The 18403-nt window shown below is 38.6% G+C and overlaps 2 protein-coding genes across 7 annotated transcripts; one reads left to right on the forward strand and one right to left on the reverse strand.

Annotated features, from left to right (window-relative positions):
* The first annotated feature begins 4014 nt into the window (after positions 1 to 4014).
* On the forward strand, positions 4015 to 9201 carry LOC121049022. Of its 6 annotated transcripts, none has more exons than XM_040505430.1 (3): positions 4015 to 6046; positions 6587 to 6628; positions 6997 to 9201. In XM_040505430.1, the coding sequence occupies exon 1, from the start codon at positions 4483 to 4485 to the stop codon at positions 5698 to 5700; it is 1218 nt and encodes a 405-aa protein (XP_040361364.1). In that variant the 5' UTR covers positions 4015 to 4482; the 3' UTR covers positions 5701 to 6046; positions 6587 to 6628; positions 6997 to 9201. The 6 variants fall into 6 exon arrangements, with proteins under 6 accessions (XP_040361364.1, XP_040361365.1, XP_040361361.1 ...); XM_040505431.1 differs by having other exon boundaries at positions 4015 to 6027; XM_040505427.1 differs by having other exon boundaries at positions 4015 to 6081; positions 6587 to 9201.
* LOC112164397 (receptor-like protein 2) lies at positions 6922 to 9171 on the reverse strand. Its single transcript, XM_024300593.1, has one exon. The coding sequence runs from the start codon at positions 9169 to 9171 to the stop codon at positions 6922 to 6924; it is 2250 nt and encodes a 749-aa protein (XP_024156361.1).
* Positions 9202 to 18403: the final 9202 nt, after the last annotated feature.

Here is an 18403-nt window from a genome sequence, read left to right on the forward strand (position 1 = left end):
CTGTGATGGAGGTATGAGTTGACAGCTTTGATTACTTAAAGACGTTATATCAAGAAGATGTAGATTTTTGTGAGACATGGAATGAGTGCAAGGAGAAGAACTCTATTAAAGATTTCCATATTCAAGATGGTTTCTTATTCAAGAGTAGCGGGTTATGTGTCCCTAACTGTTCACTACGGCTCTGGATCATTGAAGAAGTGCATGGAGGTGGTCTTGGTGGACATTTTGGGAAGACTAAAACTCTGTCATTAATTGAGAAGAAATTCTTTTGGCCCAGGTTGCAAAGAGATGTACTGAGGTATGTACAACGTTGTCGTATATGCCACCTAGCTAAAAGTAGAAGTCAAAACACAGGGTTGTACACACCCCTCCCACAACCAAAAGCTCCCTGGGAAGAAGTTAGCATGGATTTTGTGGTAGGATTACCAAGGACAAAACAAGGGTTTGATTCTATTTTTGTAGTGGTGGATAGGTTTTCCAAAATGGCACATTTTATACCTTGCAAAAAGACAATGGATGCTAGTAATATTGCCAATATCTACTTTCGTGACATTGTAAGGCTGCATGGAGTTCCTCGTACTATCACATCTGATAGAAATAGCAAGTTTGTGGGACACTTTTGGCGAACCTTGTGGAGAAAGTTGGGTACAAAGCTTCAGTTTAGTACTGCTCATCACCCTCAAACCGACGGGCAGACAGAAGTGGTGAATCGAAGCTTGGGAAACTTATTGAGAGCACTAGTTTGGCATAACAAAGCAAGTTGGGTTGAGCTCCTTCCGCAAGCTGAATTTGCTTACAATAGCTCCAAGCACAGTACTACGAATATCAGTCCTTTCGAAGCTGTATACGGTAGCAACCCCAATGGGCCTTTGGATTTAATTCCATTACCTGTCACGGACCGATTCAGCGGTGATGCCAAAGATATGGCAGACCATATTAAGGAGTTACATGAATAAGTGTGGAGAAGACTTGTTGAGAGTAATCAGAAATACAAGGAGGTTGCTGACAAGCATCGTCGTTATGTTGAGTTCAAAGAGGGTGACCTGGTTTGGATAAACTTGAGCAAGGAGAGGTTTCCACGTGGGAAGTGTGGTAAACTACATGACAGAGGAGGGGGACCATACAAGGTTCTCAAACGAGCTGGTAACAATGCTTATGTTCTTGAACTCCCTGATGATATTGGAGTGTCTCCTACTTTTAATGTTGCTAATTTGCAAGTCTATCATGGTGAGAATGAATCTACTGCTGTGGACTCGAGGGCGAGTCCTGTCCAACCCGGGGTGCCTGATACGGGTGTATCCTCCAACTTAGAGGAAGGAAGGCCCAAGAGGACAACTCAAGGACAACCTCCTGCTTATTTGCATGATTACATTAGGAAATAATCATCCTAGTTTCATTATGATTCTTTTCCTTAAAGACGCTTTGTATCAAACATTTAAGTCTCATATCTTTTATTATTACTTTCCAGATTAGGCTAGGTTTTCATCACTATTTATGTTGCTGCTCTTGTAAGACTTTGGATTATTGAGTTATATGATATAAGAAAACGTGGCTTTGGCTGCAAATACGTGTGAGTTCTTTAAGCATCTTGTTTCTGGTGTCAAGTGGTAGAGTTAGAGATCTGTGTCTGACTTAATTTCCCATTAGAATCTAAATGAGGGTGGTCGGGTTGGCAGTTGGGTTCCCCAGATATCTACTGGATCCGAATTGGTAGAGGGGTGAACAGTCTGCTTTGGCTGGGACAGTGACGGTGGTGCGTTGGCGGGGTGGCCACTACGTTGTTTCAACAGCGGCGGCGGCTTCAAAGTTTGTCAAAGCTTTTGGTGGTGTGGCTACGGTGTCGCGAAGCTGGTGTTCGATCTTCGTCAGTGCACAGTGCACTGATGTCCCTTGTGGTTGGGCCATGTCTTTGGGTCAGCTCAATAGGCCTAATTGGACTGGGTCTTTCATTGATTTGAAGCTGTTTGTTATTGTTGAGTTCATTTATTTTCAAAACGTCTCAATAGGGATGGCAAAAATCCCCAGCGGGGCGGAGCTCCATTGGATATCCTCCCCTAATGGGGGGAGAATTCGGGGACAAATGGGGAATGGGGATGGGGATCCCCAATCCCCGCTATCTAAGATTGGAGATGGGGCGGGGATGGTATTGTCATCCTCATCCCCAAACCCGCCCCAATAATATATACATATATTTAATTTAACTTATTTTTTTTTTTTAATTTTTTTTTTATAATATAAATCACAAATATATACATTTACCACTTTACTTTAATGGCTACACTTTTACTTTAATGGTGTTTTGACTTTTGCACTCTCTAAATTATGATTTATGAATTTAATCATATTTTAAATTTATTTGTTGTAGATTTTGATTTAAAAAAAAGCAATATGAGAAAAAATTATTTTATTTATTAAATTCTTATTGGGGATTTGGGGCGGGTTTGAAGGTTTAGTCCCCAATGGGGATGGGGACGGAGAATCCCCAATATATTTTTATTGGGGATTGGGGCGGGGATGGGGGTAGAAAATGACCCCAGAGATGGGGATGATATTGTGATCCCCATCCCCAACCCGCCCCATTGCCATCCCTACGTCTCAACCAATTTATGGTGGGAGTTAGTGTGCTTCGTTTCGGTCTATGCTCGTTGGCATACTTATTTGTCCGAATAAGGTGGCGAACTATTTGTTTTGTCATATGGTCGTCTCGGTTAGTTTATTTATCTAGTTTAAGAAAAAAAATTTCTCAAATAAAAAATATATCTTTTTTAATTACTAGACTTGTGTTATCTGTAGGCTCCTCGTGAATAGAGACTCTCTAATTGAATTACTACGATACATTATGATTTATGAGTCAAGTAGACAAGTACTACTTGGTCTAGAGGCATAAGTCTGTACTTTGTAAATGAGAAGTTATAAGTTTAACTCACGAACTAGTTTTTAACTTCTCAATTGTTTATTGACGTTTTTACTTGGACAAAAAAAAAAAAAAAAAAAAAAAAACTTTTCCTCTCCCAAAACCGTTTCCCGGTTAAGAAGCCTAGTTCATTTCTACAATAGTACAGAAGAATAAAAAGGGAACTATAAATTTTACACGTCATATATGAAATTATCGGCCTTTCAAACCACCTTAGAATAGTGAGATGGTTTGGCGGTACTATGGAGAGATTGGTACTGAATTTCCTCCTCCAATGATCCCTGCAAAGTACAAAAACGGATAAGGTATGGTATTAGTTTAGTGAGTTTAACACTCGCAACACCTTGGTTTAATTAACCCCTAAAAATGAGAATGGGAACGCTTCAACCAACTAGCTAGTTATCTGATACACTTTTCTGGAAAAGAAAATGAAATTGCACTTACATATATCAACTGAATTGTTGTGGGTGAGATAGGAACCAATAATTGAGGGAAAAACAATTACCTCCAATGGGGGTGCCTTCACTGCTATGTTGAGTTAGGGCGGCGGCCATATCGTTGCGATTACACTTAATACTGCCCTCCCGACTAGGGCGACAATGAACAGAAATCCGGTTTGAGGAAGGAGGAGATGACAGATCTGGTGATTTGGGTTGAGCTTGGTTGGATGCGTATGCATGAAGAATAGTATTAGCAGATATAAAGGAAGAGAAGAAGATCAGGAAGAGACAGAAGCTGCCACGAGCCATCACCATGTCTCCTTTAAGTTTAGAATGATTTCTCAACTAGTATTGCAGGGTATTTATATATTCACATACATTGGAGGATAAGTTAAATAAGGATTTGAAGCAATTAAGTCAATAGAAAAAGCAATAATATATCTCTAGCTCCAGTTCAAATTGAGCCAATTAATAAGACCACATAATTGACGTGCATGCGTACCACTGCACGACCAGCAAGTCCATAACCCAATCTGACCGGCATTATATCTTTCGCATTAGTTAAGAGAGATTAATTATGACCTTCGAACCAATTAAAAGAAAATGAAATATTACGACCATTAGTATATGTACGTTAATTTAGTGCAGTTGAGTGGCGTGTTGAGGAGGAATAGAGAGTTACATCAACGAATAGAAGCCTAGGTTTGACTTCGTCAAAAACATTGCCCGTCCGAATAAACAGTCTTTGACTTGGGAAAAAAACAGTACCTCAACCTGCACCAGAAAAACCAATGCAAGAGTATGTTTCAGTATAACTCGATCACAGTGTCACTTGCTAGCTAGCTCTTGTGAATGGCGGCCTGGCGGGGCATATACCAGATCAAATACCAAATTCCTGTACAACTATGAAGCAAAATCATCAAGCAAAGCACGATTTGTATAATTACCAGTGACGAAATCTCAAAGTTTCGAGTATATTTGCAATTGTTCATTCTCAATTTCTCAATTACCATGGCATGGTTTACTGAAATATGTTGATGGGTCTCATCCTTGCCCACCCCAATTCCACATCTCTAGTGACAGTTCTCTCGTTTCTGATAATACTGGCAAGATAGCTTACTCATCTTCATGATCACAACTACACTTTCTGCAGAAGCTTTGACTTGGGTAATCGGTTGTCAAACATCTATGGAGGTATGGGTTACTCTCAAGCAAAGATATGCTATAATTTCAGAATCTCCTGTCATGAAATTGAAAAGAAATTTGCCATCTATTCACAAAGGGTGTGATAGTATTGACAAGTATTTGCTGCGTTTTAAATCAATTAGAGATCAATTGGCTGTTGCTGGGGTGTGTATTTCTGATCAAGATGCTAAAGCTCTTATTCTTGCTGGATTACCTAGTGAATATGGCCACACAAGACAAATCATAAGGGCTAAAGATAATATAGAGTTGGAAGAAGTTAGGTGTTTGTTGCTTTCTGCTGAGTATGAGATTGAATTAGAACACAAAGCAATGGGTTTATCTCCTTTAGCTGCTATGATGGCTCACAATTATGGCATTTCTGGTGGAAATGTATCTTTACCATGTGAATCTCAAGGGATGCAAGGTACTCCGTATAATTGTTCTATTGCTACTGGGTCTTATTCAAATGCTTATAATGGTTCTATCATGCCTAATTGTGTCACTCAGTTCAGTGCATATAATGCCGTTCCTAGCAATGCAATACCTCAAATTGGGTATGTACCTCCAATGACCACCAATACTGGATTTATGAATACATATGGTATGACTCCTTTTAATGTTTGTATGAATGTTTGGAAGGAGCCTTGTGATATAGTGCAGCCTACGGTTTATAATGTGGAACAGGGATTGAAAGCATCACCTGACTCTAAAATAAGTGATGGCAGATGTGGTCCTGCTGATAATGCTCTAGGATCTTTAAAAGATGCAGTTGTGGAGGAGGTTTCCTGTGAGATTGGCAGCACTGTTGTAGATAATAATGGTAAAGGCCCTGGTGCAACGTCCAGCTTCCTTGATGATCCAAAATATCCTGAAGAGATGTCAGGTGGTGAGAGCTGTCACTTACAGAAGTGTTGTCCTGAGGTCAAGCCTGTAGGCAAAACAGAAGATGTGATTAAGGCTGCACCAGGTGCCTCCGTTGGTGAAAGCCTCTCTTTGGTAACTTTAATTGCAAAGGATCTGGTTGAATCTGCATCTCATAGGCTTGTTCCAAGTCATCCATACTCTGCCATTACTACCTCACAGAAGACTACATCTTCAACAAGTAGATCAAGTGGTTGTATGGCTCAATATAATAGTGGAAATGGTGGTACATACTTATAGTACTCCAATGCTCAGCACACTAATGACTCTAATGATTTATTTACACAACAATTTGGTACAACTTTAAGCAAGGGAACGGGAGCAGAATTTACAAGGCCATCAACTTCAGATTTAGTAGTAGTAACTCCTCTAGATACTACTATGTTGAACTGTAGGCAGGCCTCTCGACCTATGGAGCTATGGCGATCACTAGCTTCCCCTCATTCCTCCGGGTTGACACAAGTATTCTAGGCACTAACTCTGCTGCAAACTAGTTCTTGGTTCTCCAAGCACTAGTTTGAGGGGGATGTTAAGAGTATATGTCAAAATCAACAGAGATGGTCAAAGGTCAAAGTGATAATGTCAAGTTAGTATATATAGGAATTCTATCCTTTACTGTAGGTAGCAAGTCATCTCTGTAAAGATTTACGACGAGAAAAACCATTTTCAGATTCCTCTGTTCTCTCTCATTGTTCTTCATCTTCTCCATCTTCAATTGAGGCTTCTTTCTTAGTTTTCCTTCAGATTTTTACAGAGTTTCTATATTCATCATGAATTTTAACAGCCACAACCAAATTTGCAATTCTTAAGCTCTAAACCTTCTATATCGTGTTGCTGTTTTCTGGGAGTAGAAGGCTCTTGCATGAACATCCTGCTTCTTAGCCGAGTGTTTTCTGTTTGGAGAAAATTCTTTAACCTAAATTTACACTGGAGAATATGTTCCCATTTAAAAGTTAAAAGTGTGTTTTTTTTTGGCTCCTATCATCTTCCTTTGTCTGATTAGGCTTGAATGAATTACTCCATCAGAGACTCTATCAGTCTGTTGCATGCTAGACCTTATTTAAGTGCCAATCGAGATTATGCTAATCTTTGGTGGACTAATGTAGTTTCCTTAATGGTGTTGCAGGTAGAAAGAACTAAATGGAGTTGGAATTGGAAGAAGAATAAGGTGTGCATATGTTTCTATCTGTTGCAAGAATTTTATGCTTGTTGCTCTCAAGTTCTCTCCACACAAGTGGCCTACAGAAGCAAATATATGTGCATATGAATTTCTTGTTAGTTGCCACAAAAAGAAAATAATGTATTGTTATTTCCACTGTGTGCCAACTACAGGCACTGATCTACACCGTATGAAGTAAGTAAATATATGTGGAAGTTTCATGCTTGTCAATGAAAATTTGTGGGAATGGTTTATTATGATTATTACAATAATAGTAGAGTACTATGATTACTATCTAACTTCTAAACAAACCTTCTCTTCATGCTTGCCATACGCTTTGCTCTCATCACATGGAACTTGTTTTGTACATTGTCTAGGAAATGGTAATATGCATACCTCCACTTCGTCACAAGCACTAAAGGACCACAGACTCCCCAAAATCCTGTATTGAACCCAAGTGCAACGAAAACATAAAACCATGAAATTTGATGCTCCTCCGTGTCTGCATCTTGGGTGCTCATCTCAGGTGCATCAGCACCCATTGTTGTCTGACACTCATTTGAAAGTGGGGCACCACAAAGTTTCAGATTCCCCTCAAATGCAGAAGCATTAAAACTTTGGAGCTGAGTGCTTGATGGTATTGGTCCTCGGAGATTATTGTACGAGACATTGAAACGTGACAAGAAATTAAGACCTGTGAATGATGCCGGGATTTTTCCAGTCAAATGGTTCATGGAGAGATCCAGTACCTCAATATACTTCAGGTTAGAAATCTGGTCTGGAATGTTGCCGGAGAAGTTGTTGGCACTAAGATCCAGCAGTTGGAGAAGCTGCAATTGGCCAATCTCAATAGGTATATTCCCACTAAGGCAATTGTGACCTAGGTATATAAATGGGGTATAAAATATATAATTATACTGTAAAGGTTTTGCATGAGCACTAGGACGGCAGTAGATAGGCAGTTCAAGAGAAATTCGACCTACTTGAGCTGCAGTTTTTCCAGATACTAACATAGGTATTGTGCACAATTCCTTTGGAAATTCTCCAGAAAGTTGGTTGAATTGCATCATTAAAGTTTGCAGCCTTGGAAGAGTCCCCAGCCAACTTGGAATTGAGCCAGTGATTCTGTTGTGATTCAGATTCAAGACCTGTAAATTTTTCAGCTTCGATAGCCATGAAGGAATTATACCACTAAGGTTACATGAATTCAGATCTAAAATTTGAAGATTTTGAAATCCATTAAAATCCGCCATTTCAACACCGTTTGGCATTTCCTCACCTAAAAAACTAGATGCTAATGATAGGACTACAAGGCGTCTGCAACCCATCAGTATCTTCACTGCCTCGCTGATATTTGTCAAACGTTTGTTCCAACCAAGTGACAGGAAGGATAGGTATTTCAATGAAAGAATTTCAGGCTGTATTTGAACCTCTAGATTATTGTAGCCCACTCGAATTGCTTTCAAGAACTTGCATGAGTAGAGGCTTCTTGGAAAGATACCAAAGAAGTTATTATGTCGCAAGTCGAGTTTATTAAGTTGGCTAAATTTGGAAAAATTGAGCATGGAGATATCACCTCCCAAGTTGTTGGCTCCCATACGTAGTTCAATAAGGTTTGTGCAATTCATCAGAGATAGGGGCAATGAACCTTCCAGATAGTTGAAATCAAGGAGTACGTGTTTCAACTTGGAGAGCTTTCCAAGATGGAGAGGGAGCACACCATTCAATTGGTTATAGGAGAGGTCAAGGGTTGTAAGGTTGGTGAGGTTGGAAATTCTATCACTCACTGCTCCATACAATGAATTCCGAAGTAGTGAAATCTCTTCAAGTGTGGTAGAATTAAAGATATCTTCTGGAAGCGTTCCTGACAGGTAATTGTAACCAGCACGGAAGACCTGCAGTTTGGAACACTTCCCCAATCCAGAAGATATACTACCATTGAACTTATTGAAGGAAAAATCAAGGTGGCGTAACGAGGAAGAAGAAGGATGACAAATAAAGGATGGGATAGGACCTGAAAAGGTGTTGTTACTGACATTGAAACTAGTCAAATTCCAAGCTTGTTGAAAAAAGAAAGATGGAATTTCACCCTGTAAACGATTGCTGGAAAGATCCACCATCCGAATATGACTGGATGGTAGAGAAGATGGTAACACTCCAAAGAGAAGGTTATAGCTCAAATCTAGGATTTCGAGATCATTCATGGACAAGAAGAGTTCAGTTTGATCTAGAGAACCATAAAGTGAATTGTGGGAGAGATTCAAGTGGGTGAGATGTGTGAGATTTCCAAGTGATGATGATAGAAAAGTACCTTCTTTGAGTTTAAGTCCTTTGGAAGGTAACTGCAAATGGGTGATCCAACCACCCTCATTACATGTGATGCCCTCCCAATTGCAACAGTCAGCGGAAGTCCAATTCAAGTGAGGGGAAGACAGAGTGAGAGCTAAGAACCGCAGGGAGCTGCGTTCGCTTTGGTTGCAAGCATGAATGTTTTCAAAGATGATATTAGAAGAGAATATGAAGAGCAAGAAGAAAAGGAATGCATTAGCCATTTGATGATAAAGCTGCACTAGCAGGTCAGTTCGTTGTTTAGATCAAATTTCACTCATGTTTGTATTTATATTGAACTAAAATGAGGTCGATCAGCATTGCTGAATTAATTGATGATCACATGCATAAGTTCCCAGAAGGATCAGCAAGTCCATAACACGGTCTGACTATCATTTTCATATAGACAAATTATGGAAGATACTTGGCCCCATATTTTTTGTCATGGAATCTATAACCAACTTTTTTGACAGAGTCCTTTCTTTTCCTGATTTTGTGTAAAATTGCATATGTCAGCTTGTCTTCCTTTGCTCATATAATTATCTACTGGTCACTGTTAACTTAGAGAGTACATAGCCTCAAAATTGAAAGAAAATAATAATAAAGAAAAGAATTTTTTTTTTTTTAAAGGTTTAATTATTATGAGAACGAACTGTGCGTTGATCAGTTGAACCCATGTTATGTTTCACTTTGATCAATTGGTGTACTACAACAATAACATTAAAGGGAAGCTGAGTTTCGTCTCTGCAGATGTGTCAGGGATTCAAGCCAAGAAGCTATTTCTTTGGGTTTAAACACAAACTGATTTTTCTATTGCAATTTCCGTGACCGGGATCTGTGTAGAAAAACACAAACTGATGGTGCAATTTTTCTTTGTATTGAATTGTTTTGGAACCTTTACATGAATGAGTAAATATATAGACAAAGAAGAGAGAAAGAAGACTAAGAGCATTCACACTACTTGAATCCTACCTAAACTGATTAATACAATAGAAGAAAGTAAATAAGAAAGAACACCATGCTTAGACTTGCTTTTAGAGGATTCACCACATGCACAAACATAAATTGCAAGTTAACCATATCTTGACCATATCACCAAATCTTCAATAAGTTAAAACTAAGAGAACAAGAAGATTTTGAGGATGAATTCTCTCACACCTTGATTCAATATACAGAGGCATATTTATACAACCTTATACAACCCTAATTCTGGACTAACAAGTAAAGTAATCAAATCACAATTACAATCCCGATTCTATACAATTAGTATAATTCTATTCCTAATAGTAATTCTAAAATATCTGTGACTCACAACACTCCCCCTCAAGTTGGAGCATACACATCTCGAATGCCCAACTTGTCAAGTGAGTCATGAAATACTTTGACTGACACACCCTTACTCAAAACATCTGCTAACTGCTCCTCAGTTGGTACGAATGGGAAGGCAATCAAGTTTACATCCAAATTCTCCTTAATAAAGTGTCGGTCAACTTCCACATGCTTCGTACGATCATGCTACATGGGTTATGTGAAATCTTAATAGCTGCTTTGTTATCACAGAACAACTCCATAGCTCTTTTTGGCTTGAGCCCCAAATCACCCAATAAATTACGTAACCATAACAACTCACATACTCCATGTGCCATACCTCTACTCGGCTTCAGCACTCGACCTTGCCACCACCTTTTGTTTTTTACTCTTCCAAGTGACAAGGTTCCCTCCAACAAATGTAAAGTAACCCGAGGTCGATCTCCTATCAGTAATACAACTAGCCCAATCAGCATCAGTATAACCACTCACCTCCAGGCAGTGATGTTTTGAGAACATAAGGCCTTTCTCGAGAGCTCTCTTTAGATACCGTAGGATTCGCACGACTGCATCCATATGGTCTTCGCTAGGGTTATGCATGAATTGGTTCACCACACTCACTGCATACGCCAAATCAGGTCTAGTGTGACCCAAATAGATTAATCTGCCAACTAATTTTTCATACCTTGCCTTATCAGTTGGGACTTGGTCGGGGTACTCCGCTAACCGGTGATTCTGTTCAATTGGTGTATCAGCTGGCCTGCAATCTAACATGCCAGTTTCTGACAGTAAGTCTAGAACATATTTTCTTTGGCACAAGAAGATGCTGCTACTCCCTCTGGCTACCTCTATCCCAAGGAAGTATCTCAAGTCACCAAGGTCTTTCATCTCAAACTCTGAAGCTAACTGCAGCTGCAACCTTCTAATTTCCTCTCGATCATCACCTGTGATCACCATATCATCAACATAGATGATTAACGCCGTTACTTTACCCTTCTGATTGACCACAACTTCAAACCATATAGTGACTTCTTCAACCTACACACAACATTCGTTTTATCATCAGTCTCATACTCGGGAGGTAGACTCATATACACTTCTTCAGCCAAATCTCCATGCCACTCCAATTAGCCGCTAAAGAGAGAAGCACTCTGATTGATGTAGGACGAGAATGGGCTCGATTTAGCCGGAAAACCATAAAAGTAAAGAAGCAGCCTAAAATCAAGAAGAGTGATTGGAAAATAGGTAACTCACACGTAATGAGGTTACTAGCCGCTGGAATATTCAAGAAGATTTGGTTTTGGACTTTTCGGGTTACTCCTTTAAAAAGTCAGGTTTTGATTGTGAATCAGATTTGATCAACTTTTGGCCAGAATGTCTGTTGGAGACGCATGATACCTTTCCAGAATGGGAACGATGAGATCTTCAAGACTCACTTTAGTGAGCCCTATCAGATTTAGGCCAAAATGTATCGTCTTAATTATCCGATTCGTGATTTAATATTTTTAGGCTAATCTTACATTTGTTTTAGGATTCTATTATTTTTAGGTTCTTAGTTTCTTTTTAAATTTGGATTCTTTAGAATTTCTTGTTAGATTATGATTTTAGGTTTTGGATGCCTATATAAGTATCATCATGCTTTGTATTAGAATCAAGGATTAATTTCAGTTTACCCCCCTGAGGTTTGGGGGTGTCATCATTTCACCCCCTCTACTTTCAATTTTGAATTTTTACCCCCTAAACTTTCCAATTTCAATCAGCCGTGTCCAATTTCTACTATTCCGTCCAAATTGGACGTTAAGTTTGACTTTTGAGGGCTAAATTGGTCATTTCAACGTAAAAAAATTAAAATATATATATATATATATATTTTCTGTTTTTTTTTAATTTTTTTTTCTGTTTTTTTTATTTATTTTTATTTTGTCTTCAACCTATACACCACAAGTTACAATGGGTTTATAAAAACAAAAAAAATACTCCAGGTGATTGAAAGCTGCTCGCTGATCTACGATATTTGTGATATATCTTTGATAAAGTGAAGAATTTTAGGATATATCCCCAATAAAGTGAAGAAATATTTGTAAAAAATAATTTTACACTTTATCTGTAAATAAATATATGTATATCCCCAATAAAGTGAAGAAATATCTGTGTAAAATCATTTTTTGTCTACGATATTTGTGATATATCTCCAATAAATTGAAGAATTTTATGATATATCCCCAATAAAGTGAAGAAATATCTGTAAAAAATGATTTGACACTTTATCTGTAAATATCTGTATATCCCTAATAAAGTGAAAAAATATTTGTGAAAAATCATTTTTACAGATATTTATTTACAGATAAAGTGTAAAATTATTTTTTACAGATATTTCTTCACTTTATTAGGGATATATCCTAAATTCTTCACTTTATCGGAGATATGTCACAAATATCGTAGACCAGCGAGCGGCTTTGAACTACCTAGATTATTTTTTTTGTTTTTATAAACCTATTATAACTTGTGGTGTATAGGTTGAAGACAAAATTTAAAATTTTTTTTTAATTAATTAATAAAATGAAGAAATAGAAAAAAAAACTAAAAAAAAAAAAATTAAGAAACAGAAAAAAAAAATCTAAAAAACAGGAAAAAAAAAATTTAATTTTTTATGTTGAAATGACCATTTTAGCTCTCAAAAGTCAAACTTAACGTCCAATTTGGACGAAATAGTAGAAATTAGACACGGTTGATTGAAATTGGAAAGTTTAGGAGGTAAAAATTCAAAATTGAAAGTACAGGGGGTGAAATGATGACACCCCCAAACCTCAGGAGGGTAAACTGAAATTAATCCTAGAATCAATTTATCATATCAAATTTATTAAAATCTAGAGATTTTTCTCTATTTCTCTGGTGGACTCCAGAACTATGTCTTTTAGGGTTTATTGCTTGTAAGCCCCGTTACTTCCGACTGCGTCACTGATAGTATTGATCTAGCTACGGGTGCAAATGTCTCATCATAGTCTACACCATACGTCTGTGTAAACCCTTTTGCTACCAATCTCGCCTTATATCTACTAACTGAGCCATCTAAATCATGTTTAATTATGTAGACCCATTTACATCCAATTGGCCTTTTCCCTTTAGGTAACACCATCAATTCCCAAGTGTTATTCTTCTGTAGAGCTTCCATCTCTTCTTCCATCGCTTTTTGACCACTTTGGATCTCTTAGAGCATCCTGCACTTTGTTAGAAATAGATACAGAGGAAATCTAATGCACAAACAACTCATATGACTTGGATAACCTATGTGTAGATACATAATTGGCAACCGGATACCTAGACTTAGCTTTAAGACTAGGTTCATATTTTTTTGGTGGTTTACCACGAGTAGAACGAGAAGGTAAAATAGACAAATTGGGTTCAGGTATTACCTCACATTGACCTTCATGATCTTGGAGAGTTTGGCTCGAGGGAAGAGATGAAGAAGAGGGAGAAGTTTCCAGCGATCTTGCATCTCCACCAATTTCTATTTCGTTTTATTCTCTGTCTCTTTCTTCTGTTTCTTTTTCTTTTTCTTTTTCTTCTTTGTCTTTTTTCTCTGTCTTTTTCTTCTCTTTCTTTTTCTTCAATTGCTGCTTTCTCTTTCTTCTTTGTCTTCTCTTTCTTTTTCTTCTTTTCCTCCAGTCACGTCACCTTTAGTTGTGTCTCTTTCTTTTTCTTCTGTCTCTTTTCCATCTTTGTCCTTTAAAATGCCACTGCCACTTACCATCTCTTCAAAATAACCATATTGCTCCCCCTGAAGAGAAGGGTGAGTGGGAAAAAAATAGCAGGCGTCCTAAAAAAATGTGACATCCATCGTCACATAGAATTTTTTGGTATAAGGATGAAAACACTTATACCCCTTCTAATGGGTCCCAAACCCAACAAAAACACACTTCAAGGCACGAGGTTCTAACTTCGAGTATTGGTTCTTAGGAATATGAACTAAGGCTATGCACCCAAAGACTCGAGCAGGAAGATTATGGAAAGAAGGAAGAGATACATGGGACGAGAGGACCTCAAGTGGAATCTGTTAACGCTTGGATCCGTTGGGATCTAATTAACGATAAGTAAAGAGAGAGAGAGAGAGAGAGAGAGTGACACAAGCGAAGTATAGTGGTTCACCTCCCGCCTTAGCGGGAGACTACGTCCACTTGAAAGTGTACTAGTGTGTCGAGCCTTGCGGCCTAACATGATCACAAAGTGTGTTGTCGAGCCTTGCGGCCTAACATGATCACAAAGTGTGTTGTCGAGCCTTGCGGCCTAACATGATCACAAAGTGTGTTGTAATGGAGTCCTTTGAGTTGTGGGAGGAGAGTTCCTTTTATAGGTGAAGGAAGCCATCTCCTCTACATTTTCTTAGATGTGGGACAAGCAAAGATAACTATTCTAGTGTAGAAATGCCTAGTGTGGAGGCAACTTGGCAAGGCCGGAAAGGTGGCTTCCCGGCGACGGATTTGTGACTTCCGGATACCTTAGCGTAGCTTGCACATAGGGCTACAAGATGCAAGTAGCGGTTGGGCCTCACCATGGCTTGTGGGTGTCCCAAAGAGGGTGTTAATTATGCTTGGTGACGTAGAGAACTAGCTTGCTAGTGTAGGTATAAACAGAATCTGATTTTGGAGAACACTAGACGACATCCTACTGATAAGATGAGAGGCAGTGAGAACTGCTTCTCCCCATAAATACTTTGGCACATTTGCACTAAAGAGAATCGAATGAGCAAGTTCAAGAAGGTGGCGATTCTTACGCTCAGAAACACCATTCTGTTCTAGGGTTTGAGGACATGTGGTTTGATGTTTGATACCCTGTGTACAAAGATATTCCTAGAACTCATTGCTCATATATTCCCCCCCCATTGTCAGACCGAAAGAGTTTGATCTGACCATTGTACTGTGTATGAATTATATTTTGAAAATTTTTAAAAGATGGAAACACAGTATCCTTGGACTTCAGTAAAGCAATCTAAGAAACACGAGTACAATCGTCAATAAAAGACACAAAATAGCGCATACCAGGAGGAGTAAGATCCCGTGAGGGTCCCCATAAATCAGAATGAATCAATTCAAAAGGTACAAGGGTTTTATTTGAAATACTCAAAGGGTAGCTAACTTGATGGCTTTTGGCCAGAACGCAAGTTTCACACTTAAAAGATGACTCTGAAATGCCCAAAAACAAAGAGGGTATAGAATTTCTCATATTACTAAAGGAAGGATGACTAAGACAACGATGCCACAACCACACTTCATTCAATTGCTGCTTAGAACTCGAAATCAAGGCTACTAGGGCCTTCTTCCCTAGTTTTATCCCCGCATACATCTGATCCAGATGAAACAACCTCCCCTTCAAATCTCCTCGGCCGATTATCTCCCTTGACTGAAGATCCTGAAAAACCACATACATGGGAAAAAAGGTCACAGAGCACTAAGATTCAGTATTTAATTAAGGAACAGAGATTAAGTGATGTGACAAATCAGGAACATATAACACATTCCTAAGCTCTAAGTTTGGTGTGACTCTAACAGTTCCTATTCCTAATACGGGAAAGGCTTCACCATTAGCATTAGTAACTTTGGACACTGGTGGGATTGAGAGAGAGGTAAAGAATGATTTATTGTAAGTCATATGATCAGATGCACCAGAATCAATAATCCAAGTATCTTCCCCAACAAAGTCAAAGACAAATAAAGCCTTACCAAACTTACCTCTTCCAACAAAAGAGACTGAAGCATTACCCGACTTTTGATCCTTTTCATCCATACCCTGGTAATCCGGGTTTTGAATTAAATTTGCAGTACTGGTACGACCTTGTTGGTTAGCTCCTGATTTATTCCAGGTATCCTGTTGATTCGGATACCCATTCAATCGATGACACATAGTCCTCCAATGCTCATAATTCTTGCAGAAAGTATAGTACGGCCGTGTTCCTCCTTGAGAACTTGGTTGTGGTCGAAGTTGTTAAGGTGGTGGTACATATTTTGATGGTGAAGGCTTGGTTTGGACAGTGAGACTTGATAACTCCGAATGGATTGCTTTGGTGCTATCAAGTTGAGTCTCATCTTTGCGTATATATACAAAGGCATCCTCAAGAGTAGGTGGTGTTCCACGTCTGAGCAACTCACCCTTTGCACTAGCATGATTGTTATCAAGACCATGAAGGAAGATATGCAGCCTCATTAGATCCTTCTCTTCATTGTGTAACTTGATGTCATCAGCATTCTTCATCTTGTTGGGACGCCTTTGATCAATTTCCAGCCATAAGCCTTTGAGGGCAGCATAGTATACTGCCATAAGCCGCCCATCCTGAGTCATCATGAACGCCTTGGTATGAAGCTCATGTATTTGTCCAAAATCTGAGTCATTCAGATACAATTGCTTTAGAGTACTCCAAATTTCTACTGCAGTTTCACACCCAATGATTAATTGTACTACCTCATCTGTCATGGCCTTGTAGAGCACAGACATCACAACACCATTATGAGTTTCCCACTTTGCATATCATACATCTTCTTCATCCGGTGTCTTAATCAATCCATTCACATATCCCATCTTGTCCAGACGGCAAAGATGAGCAGTCGTCATCTTCTTCCAAGTACGATAATTAGTGCCATTCAGCTTGGCACCCCCAAATCCCCCTCCTGAAGATTCTTGATTCACATATACTTCCACCTTTTGCACATCAGAAGTCACAATCTGCTTGGAACTTTCTTCTCCACCCATGATACTTGAACTGCAACAATCTTCTCCCTTTACACTGTGGAAGAAACAAACAATAAACCAAGACCAAAAAATCCGAGATAGGATTCTTGGCTCTGATACCAAGTTAAAACTAAGAGAACAAGAAGCTTTTGAGGATGAATTCTCTCACACCTTGATTCAATATACAGAGGCATATTTATACAACCCTAATTCTGGACTAACAAGGAAAGTAATCAAATCACAATTACAATCCCGATTCTATACAATTAGTATAATTCTATTCCTAATAGTAATCCTAAAATATTTGTGACTCATAACACAATACTCCCCCACAGGCTGGGTCAAGAAGGTTGATTGAACCAAGCTTGCTAAGAATCTTTTGAAAATGAGCACTAGGAAGAGATTTAGTAAAAATGTAAGCCAACTGATCCTCGCTTCTGGTGTAATGAGTTTCAATCACTTTGGATTGAACTTGAGCTCTGATAGGAGCATAAAATATGACGAATGTAGTTTAAAAAGATCAAACTAACTTTGTTATTTTCTTAGGAGGTTTGTGGAGCAACCGTGGAGAAATAGGAGCTCAATTGAGGTAAGTTAAGACTTGGATGTATAATAGTGATTCCAAAGATGAAAGACGGCCATTTATGTGGTCAAAAACAAGAAGGGAAGCTTGTGGAAAAATTCGTTCAAAACAGTTGCCGAGAAGCAAAATATGAAAACTGGAATCTGCCTTATTTTCTTCTATATTTGGACCCCATTTTGAAGACATTTCGAGCGTACTTTGGCAGAAATCCTTGGCTACATTTGAAAACCAGATGGTTCATTGCAATAGAGCCAAAGTAGTGGTCAGAAGAATTAAAGATGAAGTCAGAAACTTTGCACAAAATAGGCATCTTGAGCAGTTTTCCCCCTTCAGTCTTATCTGCGAAGCATATTTGAGGTGTCTTTTGGAGACTTTATGGGGAAGTCCTTTCGAAGGTTATTATTTAGACGTAAATAAATGATATCATAGGGCATTGTAGGCCTGAGAACCATTCTGAAAGATTGCTACAAAGTCGGTCTACAAGCCCATAAATTTGACCAGAAAATATGGAAAATTTGAAAATTTCTGACAGACTTTATTTTGAAGATTTTCAAGGCTGTTTTTGGGCAACGAGTTGAGGGGCTTTTTAGAAGGTTTTTGCATGATTTTGAAGGTCAACATCAAGGCTTTTACCGGCCTAAAAATCACGTTTCAAAGCTGAGATGGAACCTATCTAAAAGAGGGGCTAAAAAGGCAATCCTAAATGAGGTAGAAAAATGAAGTTACCTTTCTTATCTCTTGGCAGATTATTTTGAGACTTCTTAGGGACTCTTTGCTGAGTTGTACACATTCTATATGAGTTGTGAAAGATCTAGAAGTCAAAGAATTTAGTCCAAGAAGAGGAA

Source organism: Rosa chinensis, chromosome 5 (assembly GCF_002994745.2).
Source record: "Rosa chinensis cultivar Old Blush chromosome 5, RchiOBHm-V2, whole genome shotgun sequence".
Classification (NCBI taxonomy): domain Eukaryota; kingdom Viridiplantae; phylum Streptophyta; class Magnoliopsida; order Rosales; family Rosaceae; genus Rosa; species Rosa chinensis.

What these genes read in the sequence shown, in the direction of transcription:
- LOC112164397 (XM_024300593.1), bottom strand. Translation starts at nt 9,171, where the DNA reads ATGGCTAATGCATTCCTTTTCTTCTTGCTCTTCATATTCTCTTCTAAT.
- LOC121049022 (XM_040505427.1), top strand. Translation starts at nt 4,483, where the DNA reads ATGATCACAACTACACTTTCTGCAGAAGCTTTGACTTGGGTAATCGGT.